Raw genomic sequence first — 21,694 nt, forward strand, 5'->3', positions numbered from 1 at the left:
ACAATTCACTTTTAGTTCACAATTGGAAAATATCAGAAGCTGATGATAAATATGTTAAAGAATGTAACTGCTTCTACAAAAACCTGCCCAGAATTAAGCCTTCTTATTGTTCTTCAATAGGATTGTCTTAAGCCAGAAGCAGCATCTTAAAGACTAGGGGAGAATTGTGTGCATGACATTTACACATGCCTGTGGGGGCTACAGTTTCTTCTCAAACTGAATTCCCAGTCCGATTTTATTATTTTTGTTTTTAGTTCAGATGTCTTGATTTTCCTTTCCCTGACCTATGACCACACACCACGATGTCCCAAACTTCTCACATTATAGTTTCACATTAAGAGAGGGGCCTGGAGTGATTGTCTGCATGCAATGGACCCAGTGAGGCCCTAGGAGAACATGAAGAAAGTACTAGCATGAACGGTACATGCCACGGACTCCGAAAATATCCCTGTTGGCTATGAAATGGTAAAGTAGGTGCAGCCACACAGGAAAACAAAAACAAGGCTTGGAAGAAGTTGATTATATTGACAAGTCCTAGAGAGGAAGTCACTGCATGCCATGCAGGGCCACAGGACAATCACTAGGTTTCAGTCAGGTGGCAGAAAGGAGCAAGGGGAAAGTCAAGGCCAGAGCCTTTATTGTGGTTTCTGTGGGAAACCCTATAGAAACAGCTGGGTAAGGATAAACAGTTCAGGACTGACCAGTTTAGAGAATTCCCGTGGGCTTTGGGCAATAGGGATTGTCTCTAGTTGCCTGGTAGCTGGCCCTAGGATGATTTAAGGCAAAGGAATACAGGCTTACTGGGTGAGACATAGATAAGCAGGTGTTTGGAGCTATAGACTCAGAATTGGTTGGTTTGCATATGAAAGAAGTGATCCCAGCTGAGCCCTTTGCCATCCTTAAGAATGGATTAGCCCTGGGAGGAGCCTCTCTCGTGGCCAGCAGCTTTTCCAAGGCGTTAAAAACATCATAAAATATAGAAAATAAAAGACCTGATTAATACACCATGCATAAAGGAGTTTATATCTACAGGAGAAGTAAGTCTGTACATTAAAAGGTAAATAATAAGACAAGGTAATTGTGAGAAATGAGATGATTCATTTCCCGAAATACCAAATAAAAGCTGTGCTGTCTAGTTAATAGTTTTACAACCTATTGGAAGTATGTGTGAACCCGCCCTTCCACAGTGGAGCCCCAAACCCTTAGATACTTCACTTCCTGGTTCTTCTTCCCCTCTCCATTTTGCAGGCTTATTTTTTGTGGGCTTTGCAATAAGCCTCTGCCAAAGAACTGAAGTCTCCGCATCACCTCAAGGAATGTACATTTGTTCCAATCAGACTGCTTTTTGCCTTAAAAGGGCATAGGCGATGTCCAGGTAAGGCTGTAACCTTTGTAGTACTCAGCCAATGAGGAATCAGGGGACGGATTTGCATGCTAGGAAATAAATTGCCTACCGTAACTGCCCGGAGTGTGCCTGTCCATCAGACACCCACTCTTGCAAGAACATTGATTAAAGCCTCGCTTCACTGTGCTCTGAGTCTCTGTGTCCCTCTTTGATTGGGTCAGTGGGCTTATTTCTCACAATAATGATATAAAATAATGATGATGATGATAATGATGATGATCATGATCATGACAGCTAATATATATTGAGTGCTTACCCACTGTGTTAGGTATTTTCTTCATGAGCATCACCTCATTTAATCCTTACAACCACTCCATGAGTTAGGTCCTACTATAATCTTTATGAACGCTTTGAATTTAAGTTATGTGCCCAAAGGCAAATATTTATTAAGTGGAAGAGGTGAGGTTCAAAGCCAGATCTGGATGACTTTGCTCTTAATTTCTGCCCTGCGCTGACTCCTGCAAATATTTATGGTGCCGAGATTGGAAACACTCAGTAAGCTTTTTAGGCATTCAGAAGAAGAAGAGGGTCTTAGGGTCAGAAAGCTGCAGACTTAACAGAAAAAGGAAAGACTCTGGCAGCTAGCAAGTGAAGTAGATAGGACAAGCCATCTAAAACCAATGCTGAACCATCATACGGTTGGTTGCCTCTAGTTCACACTAAAAACCTTAGAGATGTTAACATAATAAGGGTTGAAATCAGGCAAATGAGAAGGACTAAAAGTGCTATATGGTATTTTAAGAACTGCCCTGCCTACTTTTGGTTAGAACGCCACTGAATTATTATCTCCAGGCTGTGAACTTTCCATCTTGTGATTCTCAAAGTGTGTTCCATTGGTCACTTATTTTGAGGTCATTTAGGTTCAAAACACCTGGAGTTTTTGTAAAACATACAGACTCCTAGGTTGTGCCTTCAAACAGATGGAACCCTGGTAGCTCCTCGGGTAATTGTTATGTATATTAAAGTCTGAGAGTCTTTGCTAGTCCATCCATTATTTGTTAGAAGTCAAGATGAAAGTGGTTCAAACCAGGCTAAGCAGCTGACACAGAACAATTATCCAGTAATTTAATGTGCATAGGAGTGGGGAGAAAGGAAGAGGATAAGTGTAGGGAAAAAAAATCATGTAAGGTGTGCACCTACACCCTTTTTTAAAAAAATATATAAGTGAAATAAAGATAAGATGAAAGGAGGACTTTGCCTTGGGCGAGACTACACTGGTTGATGATGAGTGTCAGCACTTCTGGGACATCCTTGTTGAGCCCTGTCCTCACACCCTTATCTCTCCTTTCCTTCTTGAGTGGAAGGAAGCACCACAGCTAAAATAGCATCAAAACCACCCCCACTCGACTTCCTCCAAAAGAATAAGTGGGGCGCCTGGGTGGCTCAGTCAGTTGAGTGTCCGACTTCAGCTCAGGTCATGATCTCACGGTACGTTAGTTCGAGACCTGCATTGGGCTCTGTGCTGACAACTCAGAGCCTGGAGCCTACTTCGGATTCTGTGTCTCCCTCTCTCTCTGCCTTTCCCCCACTCATGCTCTGTCTTTCTCTGCCTCTCAAAAATAAAGAAACTTAATTTAAAAAAAAAGAGTTTTAAAAGAAGGAGAAAGAAAGGAACAGCATCAGGCAATTAGTTTGATTCTCAGTGTTCTAGAAACAACTCTGATAACAACCAAACAAAACCTTACACAAATATCAGCACTCATGCTCCCCAAGGGAATGTATGTGACCCCAAAAGAAAAGTTACCTGCGATTCTCCTCTGGTCAGAATCTTTAGATGATTTGTCACTCTTTTTGATTTCTTACTAATTGAATGAATATTTAGTTTAGACAATTTGTCTTTAAGTGATTCATCCTCATCATTCTTCTTGTATTTTAGAACTGAAATGGAAGAATGCAATCACAGATCTGAACACATGCAACATGGAAAGAGCGTGTTTCATCCAAAGTACGTAAGATCAATATTTAAGATAGAAATCTCGATGATTTTTGACTCTCTGATGCAGATGCAATATGTTCCAGTGCTACTGCCCAGTCATAACCCCAGCTGCCCAACCTGCTGACCAGAAACTCAGCTGTCCAAGGGCTTGAGCACCTCAAAGCTCAAGGTGCATTTACCTCCCACATTAAAGAAATCCCTGAAAAGCCTTCTCTCTCCTCAAATAATACATTTATTATCTTCAGTCTCTAGGATGAAGCATCATGACCTAGGTAAGAAAACTGGATCCAACACAAGGAGACCTCAGACCCTAGAGTGGCTCTCCACTAGCTGAGAGATTTGGGGTAAGTTGAGTCACCTCTCTGAGCTTTACTTTTTTATATTTGAAATAAATTTCATCTCTCATATTGTTCAAAATGTTAAATATTTCTTTTTGTTTTCTAAATGTTTATTGTTGAGAGAGAGAAAAAAAAATCTTAGGTGGGGGAGGGGCAGAGGGGGGAACAGAGGATCCAAAGCGCGCCCTGTGCTGACAGCAGAGAGCATGATGCGGGGCTGGAGATCCTGACCTGAGCCAAAGTCAGATGCTTAACTGACTGAGCCACCCAGGTGCCCTAAGATGTTAAATATTTCTAACATTCAGTTTTGGTAAGGGTGTGGAGAGATGGGCAATCTTAATACACTGTTGGTGAGGATTAAACCAATGCAGTTTTGTGGAGAACAATTTGGCAGAATCTTCTAAAAGTGTAGTCTATGATCAGAAAGTCATGCAGAGAATCTGTTTTCCATAGTCAAGCATACAAAGTTTTGTTTACTACAGCATTTTTTCCTAATAGCACAATGTGGGAAACAATCAAAAGGTTTACTCATAAAGGAATAGTTTAATAAATTATGACACACTCAGAAATAGAATACTAGAGAACCAGTAAAAAGAAGGCCAATATTAATTAGAAACGTGTCCATGATATTTACATTTATGATCAAAAGTTTCATGATAATTAAATTTAAAAACAAATCCCAGCAAACTGTAGTGCCATGCATGTTGCAGGGAAGAAGGAGAAGAAGGAGAAAGAAGAAAGAAAATAGAAGAAAAAAAAACACATAGAGGAGCACCTGCTTGGTTTAGTCGGTTAAGCGCCCGACTTCAGCTCAGGCCATGATCTCACAGTTCATGAGTTCAAGCCCTGCATCAGCCTCTGTGCTGACAGCTCAAAGCCAGGAGCCCATTCAGATTCTGTGCCTCCCTGTCTCTCTCTGCCCTTCCTCCACTCATGCTAGGTCTCTGTCTCTCAAAAATAAACATTAAAAAAACTTTTTCTAAGGAAAATTAAAGAAATTAAAATGTATTATTCCCCTGAAAAAAAAAATTTATTCTTCTTTCTGAATTGCTTACTTTTATTATTAATCTTTTCTGTATTAAAATGTTTTTATTAATGATTTAGTATCAGTAATTGTATATTCTAGATAGTAATCCTTTGCCTATGGACTGTCTTTTAATTTTCTTTATGGTGTCTCTTCCTCTACAACTTCCACTTTTTTATTCTGGGCACTTCTTTATAATTTTAATTTATTAATATACATACATATTTTTTGAATAAAAATTAGAAAATAAAAACAATAAAAATAAATGAATTTGTTGGAGCAGTTAGCTCCAAAGTCCTACCATTGCTTTAATGTTGAATTGAGCTTTATTTTATTTTATTTAAAATTTTTTTTAATATCTATTTATTTTTGAGACAGAGGGAGACAGAGCGTGAGCGGGGGAGGGGCAGAGAGAGAGGGAGACATAGAATCTGAAACAGGGTCCAGGCTCAACGCTCGAACCCATGAACCGTGAGATCATGACCTGAGCCAAAGTCGGATGCTTAACCGACTGAGCCACCCAGGCACTCCTTGAATTGAGCTTTAATGTTAGAAGCACAAAGCCATTTGTGAACTTATGGACACAAATTACACTACGAGAGGACCTACAATCTATCCCAATGTATTACTATATCCAGGATGATAGAAACCATATAACTGTGCCTCCTGTTCTGAAATCTACATTCCACTTCAGAACAAATTTTACATCTTAGCTAACAAATGCTTAGCAATAATTTGTTAATTTGAGAAAGAATACTTGTTCACTTCAGTGAAACAATTATTGCTAAAAAATCTCCATTCCTAATGTGCCAGAACCAGATGAGCTCTATGTAGCAGCAGCTGGACCTGTTTCACCATCCGTTTCACCAAGCTCTAGATTCCCACGGCTCCAGCTACTTGCCCACGCCATGTCTCCTTGCCACACATACCGCCAGTGACAGGAGGACGATGCGCTATGGTTTCTTCAGGCCACAGTATGTCACCAGGCGTGCGGTGGGCAACAGAGGTTGAGTATAGGGCTGCTTAATTTTTAAAAATTTGTCATTTTTTTTGTGTGTGTGTGTGTGCCTCATGATCTCCTGAACCCAGACAAAATCACACTTTCCTCCCTGGCCTCTTAACTCTAGATATCAGATGACCATGATCACCACAACTGCTGTAACTACTTAGATATTCTGATTCTCAGAAGCAGAACACTCCAGTCACAGAAAACACTCAATTCATCATGTCTCCTCTTACCTAAATCTTTCCGTCTTTTAAGTTCATTGATGTTCACATTAATGTCTTTCACTGCAGTGAAGGCATCCCCGAGCGCCCTGAAGTCTGGGTGAGAGGGAGGGGTGGAGCCCTGGAGTTCACAGAGCAGTAGTGGGTATTTCATTACACGCTGGATTGGTTTGATCATCAAAGAGCCCATGTCCAGTAAGTTTGGCTTGCCTCTATAATAGAGATAAATAATATCAGTTTCACAGACATTTGTCTTATTAACTCCTTTTCATTTTTGTGATTTTTATCATTAATCCTGAAACTGTTTTTCTCCTTTATTTTTCCTCCATTTGGCTGCATACAATTTTATTTTTAAATGTTTATTTATTTTTTGAGAGAGAGAGAGAGGGAATGAGCAGGGGAGAGGCAGAGAGGATCCAAAGCAGGCTCTGCACCGATAGCAGAGAGCCCGATGTGGGGCTTAAACTCATGAACTGTGAGATCATGACCTGAGCTGAAGTTGGACGCTTAACCAACTAAGCCACCCAGGTGCCCCTGTACACAATTTCTAAAAATAAAGCAAGAGCAATGGATGACAGAAAGAAGCCAGACTGAAACATCCTACTACTAAAAACCTAAAAGAAAACACATGAGTATATCTGTCCACCAAAAAGGACTCAAAGCAGGATTTCCAACCATGTTCCACTTACCTTTTTTTTTTTAATGACAAGATTCATAATAATAGTGGGAAACAATTCAGAATTCCTTTTTTGGAAAGACAACCAAGAAAAATACATCTTCCTGGAGATATTTTTGTGATTATTAGCAATGAAAATAAATTCATTATTTAAAACATGACTTGCCAAGTATAGATGAAAGAAATCATTGTCTTCTCTCTTCTACCAAATTGAATAGTTGAATTTATAATGTTTCAGAGGTTCTACCACAGTTCCCAGAAGACACTTCTAATAAATGCAACAGTTCTCTGAATATTATTAATGCTACCACTGTCACTAATCATTGCTATCACATGACTTTGCATGATTTTCCACAGGGAATTCTTAACCAACAGATCTTCAAATGGCTACATACAAGTGAGCACACATGACTGACTCTCTCTTTAGGAGTTCTGACATGAGAATAGAGTCATTCCAATCGGCCAAGCAGTTCACAGGAAGCAAAAAAGCTGAAAGCTTGGTCATGTCATTGCCCAACCCACTGTCATGCATTTTTTAGCGAGAAGTCAGGTTTCTAAAAGCCTTTTTATGTCAAGAGGCAAATAAAGAGACACTGTAAATAGACATGGACAGAAATTGTGCTTTGTTTTTGGTAGGTAAGAATATATATAAGAATATAGACAGCTTTCCAATCTTAATAGGTGAATTTTTTATTCTTTAATTATTATTTATAAATATTAATAGGGACAGACAACACACCACATCACTGGAATAGTGAAATGGATCTAAAAAACTTTGGATAAAATTAGAAAAGTTTATCATTAGAAAAGGCCTGAAAACACCTTAGGGATCATCTAACTAAACTCTTCATTTGAAAAATGAGAAACTAGGGAACTTTGATTATCATGTGTATGTGCACACATACACACACCAGTCACTCTCTGACACATCTCCCCATTTTCATTTTTATTGTAGCACTTATCAACTATCTGCAATCATTTTGTTTCCCTATTTATCAGTTTATGCTCAATTTCTCTGTCATCACTCTATCTCCAGCCTGACATACATATTTTCTCAATGAATATTTGTAGATTGAAATGATAGATTTCAGATTTTCTGTAATGTGCTTTTATTTTACATTGAATCTTTTTCCAAAAAAATTGCACAGTGGTCATGAATACTAGACCGAGGAGCTTTATCACATGCTGAGAAAATGATGATACTATAATAAAGACAAAGACAGAAGCAAACCAAGTGGCAACCTTTTTTTTTTTCTTTTGAGGAAATTCAAAGTAAATATTAAACGTTTGCAAGGGAGTAAAGAGCTGCTTTAGTGCGATTTATCTTGCACTTTCTACCCATTTACACAAAATCCATTAAGGATGGGAGGAAGGGATGTAAGGAGACAGGATGGTAAAGAGGGAATGAGGGAGAAAGGGAAAGAGAGATGTTGGTTTCCAAGAGGACGGGGTGAAGTGGATGGGAAAAAAATGTAAATCTATTATGAATACTGAGAAAAGTAACTAGGGGTGCCTGGGTGGCTTGGTCAGTTGAGCGTATGACTTGATTTCAGCTCAGATCATGATCCCAGGGTCATGGAATCGAGCCCCGTGTTGGGCTCTGCACTGAGCATGGAGCCTACTTGAGATTCTCTCCCTCTGTCCCTCTGCCCCTCTCCTCTGCTTATGTGCTCTCTTTCTCTCTCTCTCTAAAATAAAACATAAATAAAAAAGCAACTAAAAATATATTTTCTAACTGATGGTATATCAAAAGCAAAACATCTCAATGTGAAATACAGCATTTATATGTATCTTAACAGAGATTCTTCAACAATACAACAGTTTAGACACTTAAGTAAAAATAATTCCCTTAAATAAGAACAAGTCAGGAATATGGAAGGTATTAACTTGATGAGAAGAAATCATTTTATCTGTGTGAATATGATCAGAATTTCTTCTGAGGTTTTCCTTTGACTATCACCAAATATTAGTTTATTTAATCCTCTAAAAATCACTGAAAATGCCATCAAAATATGAATATAATCAAACAACTCAATCAAAGAAAACCCAATTTTAATAAGATAGTTTATTAGTGTGGTCTATTGTTATGTACATATTTAACATTTTTAATTACAGGGAAAAAAAAACCCAGATGTGTGGCCTTTAGGCCATACTTGTAACTCTGAGCTTAAGATCTTTCAAAAAAACCAACCTCAGCCCTTTAGAGTGTCCACATCTTATCATTACTTCTTTTTCCATTACTTTCTGATATCAAAGTTCTATTCTCTCTCGTTTATGTTTCAAGGGGCAATAATAACAATTATTAATTATTACTCTTTCTCTTAAAAGTGTCACAATGCAATTATTTAAAAAGGCTTTCTCAAAAATGAGAAATCTCTCAGACACTTTTGTCTCCAGACACGTACTTTGGACAGTTGCCCAAGTGATGAGCAATGATGTTCTGATATCTGCATCACACAGACAAGCAATATGGTAGAAAAGATAGAGGATGTCTTTTAAGATAATGACACTCCAGGCATTCACCCCACCTAATCCTTTCCAGTAAGATTAAGTTCTGATAACTATGAGAGGCAAATGAGTCCTATGTGTGATATAACTCAGCTCAGCCAAACACCCAATTATCACATGCATCCCCAACAGAAAGTAACCAAATGCATAACAATTTCCCATACACACTGGGCTAAAAACCAAGGTAGTCATTCATTTGTAATTCTGTTTCTTCTTCTTCTGTCTTATCATGAATACTTTGGCAAGCATTTAGTACATAAGGAGCTACGCTAATCTCATTGTGAATTATTAGGACTTTACAAAGTCCAGTAAACACAGCTGGCTTTGTTTTAGCAGCATCCAGTTTGGCTGCAAAGAGCTTCACAACAAACACAAGAAAACAGTGGCACAATGAAAATAAAAATGATGTTTAAACATTGTAAAAACTGTGGTGACAGATAAAAAAATCAGATATATGAGACTGAGGTAGACCAATATATCTTAATTAGAGGGAGAAAACAAGAGGAAGGGAAAATAATCATTTAACTATCGATCATATTACTTTGAATTTCCTCTGTTTTATGATCACAAGTATCCTAAATTTAATATTTATTTTACAGTAGCCACAAACCATGTGTACTATTATTGAATTTATTTTCATTCACTCTCCTTTTAAAACACCTTAAGTCAATTTTAGAAAAAAGCTGTACATTGCTATACAAATAATAACGAAATAGCATTTGACATAAATAAAAAATTGTTGTAAAAATAAATACGCACTATTAAGTATTAGGAGATGTGAAGAAGGGGTGCCTGGGTGGCTCATTGGTTGAGCATCTGACTTTGGCTCAGGTCATGATCTCACAGCTCAGAGCTTGGAACCTGCTTCACATTCTGTGTCTCCCTCTCTGTCTCTGGCCCTCCCCCACTTGCAGTCTGCCGTCTCTCTCTTTCAAAAATAAATAAACATTAAAAAAATTTTTCTTAAAGGAAGATGTAAAGAAAATGAATTAATGGTAATTGATTCATTACCAGAGAGTTTCAAACCAGAGAGAGCCAGTAATATGGAGAGGCAATAAGTTAATCATTCCTCCAAAGATTCATTAATTAGACTCCCTGAGAACCTGTGGAAGTGGAGAGAGGGAGAGGTGGGGCTTAGAATAAGAAGGACTAGTTGCAAACCTGTTTAAGAAACAGCCTAGGGGTGTCTGGGTGGCTCAGTTGGTTAAGCATCCGACTTCAGCTCAGGTCATGATTTCACAGTTCATGAGTTTGAGCCCCAAATGGGGCTCTCAGCACAGAGCCCACTTTGGATCCTCTATTTCCCTCTCTCTCTGCCCCTCCCCTGCTCACTCACTCGCTCTCACTCTCTCAAAAATAAACATTAAAAAAAGAAACAGCCTAATTTTTAGGGTGCTATACAAATAAGTCAAATCATTTGAAGAACTAAGAAAGAGCTCTTGGAAATTAAAAGGATAATAGCTGAAATAAAATCTCACAAGTGTTGGAGAAAATGTTCAGGAAATTTCCAGAAAGAAGAACAAAAAATACAAAGGGATAGAAAAGAGAAGAAAAAAATAAAAAAATAAAAAAAAAAGAGAAGACTGGTTTAAAAGATCCAATATTGAAATAATTAGAGTCCCAGAAACCAAGAACAGAGCAAATATGGGGAAGAAATCATCAGTAAAATAATTCAAGAACAGGACATGAGTTAGCATGTTGAAAGAACTTGGTGAGGATCCAGCACAATGGATGAGATGGATTCACACTTGGGAATTCATGAAACTTGAGACTATTGGAGACAAAAAGAAGACCCTCCAATCCTTTAGAGAAACATACAAGCAAATGGGTACAAACATACAATTAAGAATCAGAAGAAGCTTGAGATTTTAGTAGTGACACTGAAAGCTAGAAAATGATGAAGAATTACCCTTAAATTCTGAAGATGAAGGATTTTCGATTTAGAATCCTATACTTGATCAAATTATAAATCATGTGTAAGGGTAAAATAAAGATTTTGGGAGGTATAAAATTTCCTAAAATTTTACTTTCTTGGCAAACATAGAAAACTATTGAAGGAGGTACTAAAAATAGGGGAGAGGCAAAGATTCTCCAGGATGACAGGAGTGGAGTTCCTTAAAGACGGCTGTGCCCAGTCACCCAGTCCAGACTCAGTAAGTCAGAAGGGCTCTGGGAGAGGCTTTTTTGGGGAAATGAAGTTGATAGCATGCATAATATATCTGGCTGTCTTAAGAGATGACTGGCTGTGAGTGTGTGGCATTAATGATCACAACAAGGAAAACAAAAAAAATTAAAAAAAAAATAGAGACAATTTTTTGTTTTCCCAGGAAAACAAGTAATCAGTTTCTTCCAAGGTTTAGCTTTGAAAAGAAATTTATTCAGATATACTCACATATAAGAAATCAAATACTGATGATGGCTCTAATCCAAATGACAATGTAACTTCATTCTTCCTGTGAAGAATAACTTCATAGGAAGAATGAAGAGATGTGGAGGGTGTGTGTGTGTGTGTGTGTGTGTGTGTGTGTAGTAGAGATGGCATAGGAAGAGAGATAAATTCTTGTCTTCTCCAGGGGAAGACAAAACATAATACTTAAAAAAGAAAAACCAGGGACACCTGGGTGTCTCAGTTGGTTAAGCAACCAACTCTTGATCTCTGCTCAGGTCGTGATCTCACGGTTTGTGGGATGGAGTCCCCCCTCATTGGGCTCTGTGCTATCAGCACAGAGCCTGCTTGGGAGTCTCTCTCTCCGCCCCTCTCTGCTAGCATGTGCACACACACATACACTCTCTCTCTCCAAATAAATAAATATACTTAAAAAAAAGGGAAAACCAAACATGTTTTTAGATTGATGAAGATAAGTACCAAAATATTAACTAAAAGATGTGAAAATACTTATGTCCTTAAGAAGCAGGTAAGTGAAGAGAGGACTATTTTTCTTAAATCCTGTAAACTATTTGGCTTTTCCAACCACGGCACATATAATTTTAACAAAAGGACAAACATTTTAAAAAAGGAAACATTCAAGAATATCCAAGAAAATTCTGAAAAGGAAGAGTACTGGGCTGGGATTGAAGTTGACCCCTGGAACACCACAAATTTGAACTGTGAGTGTTCACTTATACATGAATTTTTTAAATATACAGTACAGTACTGAGTATATTTTCTCTTCCTTATGATTTTCTTAATTACATTTTCTTTCCTCTAGCTTACTTTATTATAAGAACACAGTATATAATACATGTAATGGACAAAATATGTGTTAATTGACTATGTTCCCAGTAAGGCTTCTGGCCAACAGTAAGCTACTAGCAGTTAAGTTCTGGGGGAGTCAAAGGTTATGCATGGATTTTCAATTGCATGGGGTTAGCACCCCAATCTCTATGCTGTTTAAGGGTCAACTTTAGTTATATCTTATATTAAAATATAAAGCTGCAAAACTGAAAGCATTTGGTATAGGTACATATATGGATGAAAGAATAGCACAAAATGGAAAATCAAGAAATAAATACAAGTATGTATGAAAATTAAGTACATGGTAAATATGACATTCCTACTCTGTGGAAAAAAAATAAATTATTCAATATCAGGTGTTGTGATAATTTCTAGCTATGTAGAAAAAAATTACGAAATTAATGGATTCTTTATACCGAAACAATTTCCATATAGATCAAAGGTCTAAATGTTAAAAATGAAACATAAGAATTTGAAGGAAACAGGGGATTACACTTTAAAACAATCTTGGAGTTTTTAAGCACAAGACAAAATCTGAAAGCCATGGTAGAAAAAAGTGATAAATCTATTTTAAAATTTAGCTCTGCAATACTATACAGATAAAAATGAAAACAGAAGCTGCCATAAACCATGTTAAAAGTCAGATGATAAGCTAGAAGAATTATTTATAGCACATCAAACAGAAAAAGTGTTAATACACTTGCTAATTAAAGAGCCACTATCAATTTATTAGGAAAAGATGAACATCTCAATAAAAGTAATCAATAAAAAGATAATTTATTAGATGAGTACAAATAATTAACCATACATGAAAAATTCTAAAGATTATTACTAATTAAAATTAAAACAGTATAATACTATTTGGAGCTTCCTATGTTGCCACAAGTTATAAAGATAACACATATTAATTGTTTCTAGTGCTCGCTAATAGGAGATAAATGGACAATTCATACACAGGTAGTGGGAATATAAATTATTTCAGCTTTTCTTAAATTTTCTGGCAGTAAGTATGAAAAGCCCTTTGATCTAGCAATTCCGCTTTTAGAAACTCATTCTAAGAAAATCAAATTATTGTACAAATATCATTTATAAGAATGAACACATAACATCAATCTTTATAAGACAAATAGACATAATTCAAGTATCTATAAGGGTTTGGTAAACTAAACTGTGGTGTATACACGAGATAAAATATTATGCAGTCATAAAGCAATGTGGATTTATATTTACTGACATAGAAAGGTGTCCATGATACACTGATGAATGAGGTAGTAAGTTGACATACAGGAAATATATAGCGGTCCTATGTTAGTCAGTGTGTGTGTGTGTGTGTGTGTGTGTGTGTGTGTAGAAAAAATTTCAGTGAAGTAAGGGACTCCTGAAATGCTCAAGAGTTAACTCTCTGGAATGTGATTACCAATTGTCTCTACTATCTTCATTTTGATTTTCTACGTTTTCCAGGGTTTCTTTAATAATTAAAAAAATGTAAAACCTAAGAAAGATGAAAATAATCTACAACATTTTGAGATTGATAGAAATCCTGAATCTAAAGGTAAGAATACACAGTCAGACAGAGGATGCATATAAAAAAGTGGAAAAACATAAAGATAAAACATTGCATTTCTGGAGATTGTTAAATTTAGAATAGTTATGTTTTTCTTGCTTTAGAACATGGGACTTGGATCAAATGCTTTGGGGGCATTTTTTTGGTGCAGGATTCTATGATTCTTGTCACTTTAATACTGTCTTTGAAGTTTGCATAAGATTATAATTCAAAATAAACATGTTAGAAGTTATAAACATCTTTATCTTTTTCTGTATTTTTAAATATGTCGATTGTAAAAAAAGAACCCAGACACAATTTTCCATTTCCATAGGTAAGGAATTTTTCTGAAGCATCTAAAAACCTACATTTCCTAAATGCACTCTTGGCTGCAATATTCTTGGCTTTAGCTGCTAAGGAGCCAAACAATTACAAAGCACTTGACATTGCCTTTTACCCTTTTATGTAGCAGCATGTGTGCCTCATGACCAGAGTGAGAGAAACAGGAAGGAAAATAACTCATGGCGAATGTGCCTTTGATGTTCATCCAGCCACATGCTGGGATTGCTCGTCCTCTTTTCCAGTTCTTGATGTATAGAATAGGCAAGGGGGGGCATACAAAGCCTGCTAACTCCCACGCAGCAGGACTGTCCTAAAAGCTAGAGCGATTTTTAAGCAAGTATTTCAATACAATGTACTGTTTGTTGTAAGTATTCTGTATGTGGGAGCCTGTGCATGCGAACTGTATTAAAACAGTCTCTCACTCTCCTCTGAATCTTTCTCTCCCTCTCTTCTCTCTCTCTCTCTCTCTCTCTCTCTCTCTCTCTCTTTTTGGTCTTTATAACCACAGGAGAAAAACTTTAGGAAAAGAAACCTGAGCAGAATTTGTAGCATAGGAAGTTCTTGTGTAATTCACATAGTTCTTCTATGTGAATCTCTAGTCCTAGGCACAATGCCGGAGCAAAAGGCTTTTTAAGGAGACAGCAATTTTCCCACCCCTCCAAATGCATCAACTATCATTGAAGAGAAGCCAGGAGGATCACAGTGTGTGAAAGGACAAAGGCCCCCTTCCATCATGCACCTTTTCATGAGATGATCTCAGAATTAGGAACTCATTGAACAACACTACTCACATCTGTTTGCATGCTATATACCCCCCTCCCCCTTTTGAAAGAAAAGACTTATAAAGTGAGAGAAAACTGGGTGCCTGTTTGGTATGTCAAAAACTAACATCTCAATTTGGCCAAGACACGAGCACAAGGCCTTAGTTTAAGGTTCCCTGTCCGATGCCTGGTTCTTCCACCTCACTTCTGAAATTCTGTCTTTCCTCATGGTCACTCTGCACCAAAGCATAAATGACAGGTATTTACAGCTTAAGTTAATATAATTTTTATTTTATAGATTTTTGTATTTCCTGAGGTACAGTTTCATAAATTTAGAACACACACACACACACACACACACACACACGTACACAAGTACACACGTGTACACAAGTACACACACAGACTAGGAACTCAGGCCTTTAGATAATTAACTAACCATGCTAAAGCAAACATGCTTTTTTTTAAAAATTTTTTTAACGTTTATTTATTTTTGAGACAGAGAGAGACAGAGCATGAATGGGGGGAAGGTCAGAGAGAGAGGGAGACACAGAATCACAAGCAGGCTCCAGGTTCCGAGCTGTCAGCACAGAGCCCGATGCAGGGCTCGAACTCACGGAACGCGAGATCACGACCTGAGCCGAAGTCGGTCGCTAAACCGACTGAGCCACCCAGGCGCCCCGCAAACATGCTTTTTTAGGGGCCCCTGGGTGGCTCAGTCAGTTAAGCGTCCAACTTCAGCTCAGGTCGTGATCTCTCTGTTCGAGCCCAGCATCGGGCTCTGTGCTGACAGCTAGGAGCCTGGAACCTTCATTGGATTCTGTATCCCTCTCTCTGCTCCCCACACTAACCCGCCCCCCCCCCCCCCCCCCCCCCCCCCCCGCACTGCCTGCTCACACTCTGTCTCTCTCTCTCAAAAATAAAATAAACATTAAAAAAAATGAAAGTAAATGTACTTTTTTTTTTTTTTTTTTTTTTTTTAAATTTTTTTTTCAATGTTTATTTATTTTTGGGACAGAGAGAGACAGAGCATGAACGGGGGAGGGGCAGAGAGAGAAGGAGACACAGAATCGGAAACAGGCTCCAGGCTCCGAGCCATCAGCCCAGAGCCTGACACGGGGCTCGAACTCACGGACCGCGAGATCGTGACCTGGCTGAAGTCGGACGCTTAACCAACTGCGCCACCCAGGCGCCCCAAAGTAAATGTACTTTTTAAAAGTCCTGGTAGATCTGTGTTTGTATATAAGCCAATATCATCCTTCAGTATTAGACTAGACATGTTTTTTCCTTCTATAAAAATGGACATCTTCCAAAGTGTTGTGTATATGTTGTGTTATTTTGATAAGATGACTTCTATACTGTCCTAGTGACAAACTATTTCATCTTAATATTTTATGTATATTAAATATATTTTATATGTGTGTTTGATTTTTTCTCTGTAAATCATATAAGAGTCCAAATTGGAAGAAACCCAATATTTACTACAATGCATGAAGATCTTTTCTTTTGTACATTAATCTATAGAAACTTCATAAGCATTATGGTATTAATATGAGGTTTTTTTTTTTTTTTTTTTTTTTTTTTTTTTTTTTTTTTAAGACTAATGTTGTTCTTAGGAAGGTATGTTTTGGACACAATAAGTTCCTAAACATACATGTGATGAGCAGTTCCTAAAGAGTTCCTGGAACCAGAAAAGTTGTGATTTATTAAATATTATACCCCAGGATTCTTTTAATACATTTTGTAAAATATATGAGATAATTTAATATGTAGGATTACCTCAGACAAATTGGAAATAATGTATCAGAAGCAATAAACATAATTGTAAAAAACAAAAATTCTAATTTTTGGAAATACTCAATAGCATTTTCCCCATGAGCTTTACATTTGGTTTCTATTATTAAAACAAATGTACTTACTCTTGCATGTATATTTTCCTATAAGAGAGAAGGAGAAAAGTAAATTAATGTAAATCTACATACTTAAGGCAATATGCAAACATTATAAAACCCTTAAATTTTTATTACATAAAATGAAGTGATGTTATTTTCATGAATGTTTTATAGAATTAGTCTCATTATTTTATAATCACATCCCTTAAATTTTACCTGTATCTTGTCTACACCAACTTTGTTTCACACTCTATATAAGATTAAAAACTATTGATTCAGATTGTAATCAGTAAATTTTGATCATGTGAAAATGGATTTAAACATCAATTTTTTTACATTATGAAAAGAGAGAATAGAATTGGTTAAACATAGTGACAGGAGAAATTGAGATTATAACACTACAAAGTAAACTGTAATTGACTTGTAGAAAGCTACCCTCAAGTGCTACATAATATTTCTGTATACAGTGTTATCCAGGTTATAAACTATTCACCTATTCAATATGACAATTCACTAATTATCAAAATTCGCAAAAACTTTCACTAGCCATTGCTAGTTTTGTGGCTTACATCTAGCTCAGGAAAAATGGAAGTCCTTCAAGGCAATGTGATCTGCCTCTCCTTCCACTTCCTCTCTACCTCATTTCCTGTTGTTCCCAAACTTCCTCCAAACTATGTCTTCCAAACACAGGACTCTTTTTATAGTCTTTATAGTCTTAAGACAAGCTTCTGCCTCCAGGTCTGGGCACTTGCTGTTCTTCTGCCTGGTTGCTCTTGGCTCAGGTATCTCCTTCAGGTCTTTGCTCAAATGTTTCTTCCTAGTGAAACCTTCCTAAAGTTCCTTTAAAACAAACTTTTAAAAATTGTGCCATGCCTCCTACTCTACGTTTTACCCTCTTTTTCTGCTTTATTTCTCTTCATAACACTGTCACTTTCTAATATACCATACAGTTATTTTATTTGTTGTCTATGTCTCTGCTCCCCATCTGAATGAGGGCAAGAATGTGTGCTTGCTCTGTTCTCTGCTGTAGCCCCAGTACCTGAAAAAGTGACTGGCATCAGGTAGGAATACAAGACATATTTGTCAAATTAATTAATTAACAAGAAAAGAAGTGGGAATCGTTCAAGTTAAATTTCAGGCAGAAAGGAGATAGAAACTTTCTTCCAAAAGCTTCATATAGCTATAGAGAAATAAAGCAGTAAACTGTGTTCATAACCTGATCACCTCGACCTCCGGTTTCCAGTCTTTTGGAATACAATGAATATTTTCAATATGAAAAATTTTTGTGACCTCATCTCATAACAATAGTCTTTTCATATTCTATGATTGAGAAGAAAATCTATGATAAATACCCATGTTGAATTTCATAGATTTAATGGATTTAAAAGGTTTGAAAAAATTAATCCCAGTACTCTACATATGTGGAAAACAATGGTATACATATATGGAAAACAGTTTGTCCTTCTCTCTTCACACATCTTCTTATGAATGGATTCCTAGACATCTTGAAATAACTGGGTTCTGCTGAATCTAAGATTTCCTTGTTGTAATCAAGCAGAGAATCATAAGGTTTTTTTTTTTAAATCAGCAACTGTTATCATTTTAGGCAATTATTAAATGCTATTTGAAGAATGCTTCTACTTGAATGAAAGAAATTGCACTATTACCCACCCCCCATGCAGCATTTCCTTCCATTTATTTGAATTCACATTTTAATCTCAATTTCTGTCCCCTTCTAAGGAGGAATTTCATTTTCTCAGTATGCTCTATGGATCATAGATCAGAAAATTTGGGGGAAAAGTTGAATAAAAATATAAATGCATTTTTCTACGGGGCAAACAACTGAACAACATGATAATTTTGGAACCAAACAGAAAATTTGAAGTTGAAATAAAAGATTGTTCTTTTAACTCCTAAAGAAGACATAGAAATTTTTTCCTCTATTTCATTTATTTCAACCAAATAAAACAAATATTATAACATAAATTAAACACTGTATTTAATGTCAGTATAGCATTTTATAAAAAGGAACCTGAGAGATTTTCCAACAGGGAAAACCTGTAATAATAGTACTACCTTATAATGTCTCCTTTTTATTTGCTCCTCATTTTAAAAATTCTCCCCTTTAGGCTAAAACTTTCCAGAAGTTCACCCCAGCCAAAGACAATTCAGGAAGGAGGAAGTTAAATTGTGTCCATTTACCCTTTTATGGGATAAAAGTAATTTAATACAACCCTCACCACACCTCTTACCCTCATGGCCTCATTATAATTTGACTTAAAATTAACAGAAGTTTTTATGTGGCTGTTTCATAATTATAATAGTCTTTGTTCAAACATGGTGCCATACAACAAGGAATTGAAAAAAATTTCAAAAATGATTAAAAATATTTTTCATGTTTACTTTATTATTTATTTTGAGAGAGAGATAGAAAACAAACAGGGAAAGGGCAGAGAGAGAGGGAAAGAGAGAATCCCAAACAGGCTCCGCACTGTCATCTCAGAGCCTGACATGGGGCTCGAACTTGCAAACTGTGAGATCATGACCTGAGCTGAAATCAAAAGTCAGATGCTTAACCGACTGAGCCAACCAGGCACCCCTCAAAAATGATTTTAATTTTTACTTGGAACGTTTTTTAGAATATCATTAAGAAGTATAAAATATGGTGAACAAATTAAGCTCTATTCCTTTAGATTCTGCATTGCACAAGCTTTTAGCTTCCTCTCTGAATGGAGAAACTGTAGTAGTATTACAAACAGCCAAAGCACCCACATGACTAGAAGTTAGTTTTCCTCCCAAGGATGGTGGCTTTGGTTAGGAAGAAGAAAAATATATACAAATTTATAACAACTAGACATAAAGCTAGGAATGTGTCTTCCAACTACCAAAAAACTTGGAAAAGCCCCTTCATTCTTTATCTATTACAAAATAAACAGATCTCTAGCGCCTCTGAAAGGCAGCAGGGATTTGGTGGTATTTATAGCTAGAAAAACAGAATAAGGAGGTAGCAGACAGGCTATTCTAATTATAGTTACACTTGCATTTATAGCTATTCTATTTTTCATTTTCCGCATACAGATCAGAAGCCTTAAATAACCCCAAAGAGGCTAAGTAACCAGAGCTTTAGCAAATGACTTCCATAAATTTAGAGACTGTATTAATAGCATTTCATGCAATCTTACGGGTCACTAATGAGATTCTGTAAATATTCCTTGTTGAATAAATAAAAATTTGCAGATTTCCAATTTGTAAGTTACAGATGTAGATGTGATACTGCACTCCCAGAAAGTTTTAGCCTTTCTTTCTTAAGGTCCCCAAACCCTGAAATAACTGCTTAGATGGTGTCTATAGTTATGAAGAAAGTCTGTATGCTTCAGGGAAAGCAGCTAGTAAATACTGATTTCTCCTTCTGAAGTGGTTCTTAACCTGAGTATGTATCCACAATCACCTGAGGGTGCTAGTTAATCCATAGCTTCTTGGACTGGACCCCCAGCAGTCCTATTTATGTATGTATGTATGTATGTATGTATGTATGTATGTCTGGAGCAGAGCCTAGGAATGTGCAGTTTTAATACACATCCCTGTGGATCTGACACAGGCGAAATCATACACCAGGAAATGCTGTCCTAATGTTTCAAAGGGATTCAAAATTATTTTCTAGATACAAATATTATTTTCTCTTTTGAAAGATAATGGGCTTCAAAGAATAGCCAAGGGTTATGAGCTCAAGTCTGTTACAGAACCAGGAAATCTCTCTACCCTCCTTTTGGAAATTAGTCTTTAACCTTACCGTGACAGCTTCTGGTGTGTTATTTAAATTAACTTTGGTATTGTTATTAAACTTTCCAGATGGTTTTGTTTATCTACCCAAGTAGAAAGTGTGATCCTAGGAGGCAAGAACTATGCATATATATGTGGGTTTTTTTCAACATTATCTAGTACTTTTATAAATATTTATTAGGCCCTCAATAAACATATTTTAATTTTAGTTCAAATGCAACCTAAGTTGCTTAAAATCTGCTTTAACTTCTGAGACCTGAAGCCACCTCTCTCATGGATATTGCTTCAATATCCCCTTGCACGGTAGAAATGAAGGCCACACCTAATATTCATTAGAAATTGGCAACTGTGCACTTGGGCTCTGTTATTTAGCCACAAGGAGAAGGCAGAGCCCCAGTAATAGCTTTGACTGATTACTTGGCAAGGGAAACCAAGCCCTTGGGGTGTTCCAGACTCTCTTTGGCCTATAAACCTGTTTAAAAACCTGTTTCTCAGAATTTAAAGCTTAGCTCAATTGAAGCCAGTATTATAGTAATGTCAATAATTCTGCTCTCAGCTTTTGGGCAGACCAGTACAATTCATCATCAACTTTATTTTCATGGAAAGGCAACTTTTGGGAAAATAGCTCTAACTTAAGCTATTTTATTTTGATTTTTCTTTCCTTTAAGAAATAGTAGTGTCAATATTACTTTGCTTGGATTTTTGTGCTTTCTAAGCCTTAGCACCTTCCAGTGCCTGAAATTACTCCCTAGAATCAGAGTAGTGCTGAATACACAAGATTTGGGACATCCACCAGGGCAATAACTCAAGGCTTTCAGAAAAAGATCAAATAAGTCATTGGGTCTGAAAGTCATTTTTAGTAATTGATACTTCATGATGTTTCAAAATTACTTCTGCCTTTTAGCTGCTTTTAGGGGGTATGATACTGAACTACACTGCCTAATGGAGTATTCTGGCAGGGTCCATTTCTTTCTCTTAGGAGTCAAAAGCCTTAATGATGAATAAACTAGTGTTCACCCCACTCTGA

At 36.8% G+C, this 21,694-nt stretch overlaps 1 protein-coding gene and 1 long non-coding RNA gene across 3 annotated transcripts in view; one reads left to right on the forward strand and one right to left on the reverse strand.

Moving 5' to 3' along the window:
- ARHGEF38 (Rho guanine nucleotide exchange factor 38) overlaps positions 1-21,694 on the reverse strand; it is a 131,406-nt gene that overhangs the window by 26,074 nt on the left and 83,638 nt on the right. The window contains exons 5-7 of one of the 2 annotated variants that reach the window (XM_003985118.5): positions 16,915-16,932; positions 5,943-6,142; positions 3,150-3,283 (exon numbers count right to left, since the gene is read on the reverse strand). In XM_003985118.5, coding sequence (XP_003985167.3) covers positions 3,150-3,283; positions 5,943-6,142; positions 16,915-16,932 — 352 coding nt within the window. The remainder of the gene's footprint in view (positions 1-3,149; positions 3,284-5,942; positions 6,143-16,914; positions 16,933-21,694) is intronic. The other variant, XM_045056035.1, reaches the window with a different exon arrangement.
- On the forward strand, positions 830-3,698 carry LOC109499039. Its single transcript, XR_002741813.2, has 3 exons — positions 830-1,375; positions 3,282-3,350; positions 3,587-3,698. It is a non-coding gene; the product is annotated as an uncharacterized LOC109499039 (long non-coding RNA).

Source organism: Felis catus, chromosome B1, assembly GCF_018350175.1.
Source record: "Felis catus isolate Fca126 chromosome B1, F.catus_Fca126_mat1.0, whole genome shotgun sequence".
NCBI lineage: Eukaryota > Metazoa > Chordata > Mammalia > Carnivora > Felidae > Felis > Felis catus.